Genomic DNA, 4,699 nt, shown 5'->3' on the forward strand with positions numbered 1-4,699 from the left:
ACCAGATGAAAAAATCCTTTTGATGGCGTTGATTTTGAATGTGCAGTTCACACAATCCTCAAGGCATTTTTAATCTAATACTTCACATACACAAATGTCAATGTGTTTGTGTGTATATGTGTGATGTAATCCATCACTATACCTATATCTGTTTGTTTTGTTCTTGCTACTACCTCTGCTGCAAACTGTTGCAGTGTTTTCGACCTCGCTGCTAATTAACAAGCCGACACGCACCATTCAACGATCCTACTTGAGAAGGATTGCTGTTTGTGGGTCCAGCATTGATCACACTCCAGCCCAAGCACTGATTTTTTTTTTTTTTTTTTTTTTTTCCCATTCATTTAACAACATCAGTTGCACAGCAGGGCACCTCGCATCATTAATCTCAAATGATGGCCCATTTGATGGGAGAGTTTCATCCGACTAACCTCCTCCATCCAGCTCCTTGCATGGCTTTACAGACCGACTGTTGCGACAGCTCTCCATCCCTTCTTCACTCATGGCTGTCTGTCTGTCTGTGGACAACAACAACATGACTCTGAGCCAGGAGCTCCCTCCTCACTACCCTCTGACCACAACTCTGACAAACAAGTGCACACACACACTCACACACACACGCTCAAACACATGCAGTTTACCAGCCATTCCTCCCATCTGCCTTCACACTTCCACTTCCACAGCATCAACCATCACACACACACACACACACACANCACTGGCACCGCCCTGCTGGATGGAAGAGGCAATGAACAGGCTAAGCAAGAGCGATCTTCCGCAGCTTTTCTCTGTGTCTCTTAGTTTCAAAACCACCCCTTCTCTGCTCACGATCCTGCACTTTTATGGCCTTGGTTTACTTATTTTTCTTTTCTCCCAGTGACGGCTGTTAACTCTGACCTCAAACACTCAGTGTCAGAGTGTCCCCCCCTTTAGCATCTGTGGTAGTATGTTTGTAGACTCTGTGTCCCATGTCTTTGTCCTGTGACATTTGGTCTTAGATACGTGTAGTTTTACCACCATGTTCACCATCTAGCTGCATCTCATTTGTGCAGAACGTAAACAAATCCAGTTGTGTAGAATAGCGCCACCCATTCTCCGAGCCATGAGACCCATACAGGTGTTGAGTGTTTGAGGTTACGGCTGAAACATGGTTAAAAATGCCAGCATGAACATGGATGTGAGTGAGTACGAAAGCCGCATTCAACCATTCGTGTGTTTGCGTGCATGGATACGGGTGTGCGCATGGGAATGTGTGGATTCTTAGTGCCCTTTACTCGGTCACTAATGTTCACACTCCTCCTCTTCCCCCCCCTCTTTCACTGTCTTTGTATCCCCGCAGCACCCGTAAACAAAACTACATGATGAACTTTGCCAGACAGACCGGCGCGCGTCACTACTACAGCCGCAAGAGGAGGGCACTGCAACAGCGTGCCTGAACCCACCAAGAAGGGATTCGCCCTCTGACCTGCCAACCACACATTGACCCGCCACGTCCATCCTTTTGCTCCTGACGACATATCGCCCTGTCGAGTCCCATCCACCAGCGGATTCCAGTCAGCCTTAGACTTCCCTCACCCATCTCTCCCTACCTTCTGCCACAAACACAGGCCATCCAATCAAGCTTACGCCAGCCAATCAAGGCCTTCCCAACCACATGGGTCGGCGGGAAAGAAACTCAGAAGAAAGGAGTGAAGCGGCCATTTTGTTTACTTTTTTCATGGACGGTCGGGGTTTCTAGTTGTTTTCTAATTGTTGCTGTGGTTCCTATGATTCCTGTTCCCACCTCCCTCTGGCTTACCTCCCCCGCCACTCCCCCTCCCTCCCCTCATTCTCCTTTTCCTACCACACTGTGAAATTGAGAGATAATATATCACTGCTGAACTGACCAGCCGATTGGAGAGTTGCCTCCCAGTTCCACTGAGCCGTCAGGAGGGAGGGCCGCTCCACTGCCGCCAACCAGTACGCCAGGAGAAAGACCGCGACGATGATACTGACCATTACGAGGAATAACGGTGATGAAGAAGCTCAAAAAAGAAAAAAAAAAAGAGTACTGTGTTCTTGCTGTTCTGTGTGTCTGTGGGTTCTTTTTGTGATGAGTTGACTGTGGTGTTCTGTTCATTTGTTTGTTCGTTTTCTACTAATTCATATGCTTTTAAGGGGGGGAGGGGAGGGGGGTGCTGGGTTCTGTTTCCTTTTCCTCGTTTATCTGGAACGGCTGTGGGCAGGGCGGAAAAAAAAGCCCAGCCTACACAGGAAGAAGGAACGAAAGAAGGATTTGCACGACGGGAAAAGGAGATAAAAAAATTAAAAGACTGAACATTGATTTTTGTTGTTTTTTTTTTAATCATTTTTTTATATATGTTGGTTCCCGAAAATACAGATATTTATGGTAAATGGTTCTTCACGTAACCTATTTAAGATGCACTGTGCGTGAAATCTGTATGTTATTTTCTAGTGTTAAGTTATTAGGCAGTCGAGTCAGGCTCTCAGACTGCATCATCTCCCCTCTTCTTTCTCTTCCCTCTTCTCATGTGCTGTTTCCCCCCTTCCCATCCCCTCTCTCTCTCTCTCTCTGCTGATTTCTGATACCTGGAGGTGAGGCTCTATTAGTGTTGTTTTTTGAAGTCTGTGTAATATGGACCCTCTGCCCTCAGTGTAACTCCAGTATAGCAATCTCCTGTATATATATGTATATCCACTATGGGGAGACCCAGCAGCCTTATAAAAGGGAAATAAAGAACTGTCCAAACCTCATACTGTACACATTGTTTGAGCTGCTCTCTTCACTCTTAACAGATAAAGCTGGCTTTTCTTTTTTCTTAATGTCAACAAATCTCAATAATGACTACGTTTACATGCACAAAATATTCTGGTTTTTGCCCAGCAATATTCCTACTAAGCTGTTTACACGACTAATGAAAATAAGTAATCCACTAATATTCCTGTTTACATGCAGCAGTGCATACTCCGATTAATGTGCCCCATCATGTGGTTTATCAGGTAAATGTATGGAAAAGTGAAATGGCTAGACACTTTTGCCATTTTGCTTTTTAGCAACCAAAAAAATTGTGTGCTCTATTGGTGGTGGACTTGTTCGACTGTATGAACACAGCCTCCCTCTTTCATTCCTTCAACCACCTTGAAAAGGTCAGTGTTGCCATATTAAAGCTACTCTTACGTTTCTTGCATTTCACACACACTTAGAAAAAATTTGAACATCCACAACTCCCGCCTCCCTCCAAAGTCCCATCCCCCTCCTCCTGCAACTCCACCTCCCTCCAAAGGCCTACTCCCCCCTCCTCCATTACGTGCTCATTACGTTTATGATAGATGTAGGCATTGGCAAGGTAACGTTAGATACACAGAAGAGGAGAGCGAGTGTAACACGCCAAGAGAAGAGTAGAAGGGGGGAGATGTTATGCGAGCGGTTACGTCAGTCAGAGGCCTCCTTGTGGGGAAGACCGACAGGACGCTCGGCCAATCGTTGCATTCGGTCCAAATGCAGTGATTGGTCTTAGAGTTTTCTTAGAACCATATGAGAATAGTATAATTATGAGTTTTTATCTCTGGTGGAATTCATTTCATTTTAGCGTGCCATCAGCTTATTAATAGCATTTTAACCTAAACAAAGAAAAGCGTAAAAATTTCCAGAAAGGTAAGTGTCGCTTTAACGCACATCCCAAAACCTGTTGATTTTAAGTCTTTCATAATGTTTGAAAGTAGGTGTGTTTCTCTTTCCAACTAGAGGTGTGGGCTTTTGTTTTGGGCATGCATGTCTACCCCAGACTTGCAAACGAGGTTGTTTGTCTACAATACATACATGACAACGCACAGAGCTGACTGTAAACAGGCAAGAGGCCATGTGTCGCAAACTATGGTATAGCCCCACTTGAGATGCATATTCTAAATGCTCTGTATGCACAGTATATGCCCAGAGATTGCACCTAGAACCTAAATAATTCCGGTGTTGCATCAAAATGTTGCCCTGTCAAATAGTGCTTCCCCCTCGCGGTTAGGGTTATGGCTAAAAGTTTGGTTCAGGTTTTGGTAGCAGGAAACATCGATGGGGTAACAATCTTATACACAATACTTGCACATCTCATGTCTTAATCAGAAAAAGCCTCATTAGGGATGGCCTAATTTAGAGTATCCAAAAGGAATTCAGAATAACAGTAAAATATTAATGTGCATCTAAATATAGTAAATGATTGGGTGCATTTCTAAATACTTCCTGACCTACCCTCCCTGTCTGAGGCACTCAGCACAAAGCCCATGCCCATTGGATCCAAAAATGTACAACATTTCGCTGCATTTGTTGGGGACTATTTTCAGCTGCAAATTATTACACAATTGATGCTCCAGTAAGTGTTTGCAGCCACAGGATGGTGTATGTGGGACTGACTCAAAATAAACTACAGTGCCCGTGTTCATTGTGATGAGGGAACATGGTACTCAGTGGAAAGGTGTGGCTAAGTGGAGCTCTGTGGTACAGAAGAATAAGTTACGTGAGTATATGGAAATCTATTTGTTGACAATAAGAAGAATATACTGCCAGCCTTATCTCGTGTGTGTGTGTTTGTGTGAGAAGGAGAAGGGCCTGAAAATACCCAAAGAGCACAGTATAATTTCTTATTCAAATATTTATTTAAAGACATTAAAACGTTTATAAAAACATATTTTTGTCACCAAGATATAAAACATG

At 44.0% G+C, this 4,699-nt stretch overlaps 1 protein-coding gene across 2 annotated transcripts in view; it reads left to right on the forward strand.

Moving 5' to 3' along the window:
* The window catches only part of reln (reelin), a 117,374-nt gene extending 115,261 nt beyond the window's left edge, over nt 1-2,113 (forward strand). For both annotated transcript variants that reach the window (XM_050073171.1, XM_050073172.1), the window contains exon 64: nt 1,337-2,113. In XM_050073171.1, coding sequence (XP_049929128.1) covers nt 1,337-1,433 — 97 coding nt within the window. In that variant the 3' untranslated portion in view covers nt 1,434-2,113. The remainder of the gene's footprint in view (nt 1-1,336) is intronic.
* Nucleotides 2,114-4,699: the final 2,586 nt, after the last annotated feature.

Source organism: Epinephelus moara, chromosome 20 (genome assembly GCF_006386435.1).
Source record: "Epinephelus moara isolate mb chromosome 20, YSFRI_EMoa_1.0, whole genome shotgun sequence".
Taxonomy (NCBI): Eukaryota; Metazoa; Chordata; class Actinopteri; order Perciformes; family Serranidae; genus Epinephelus; species Epinephelus moara.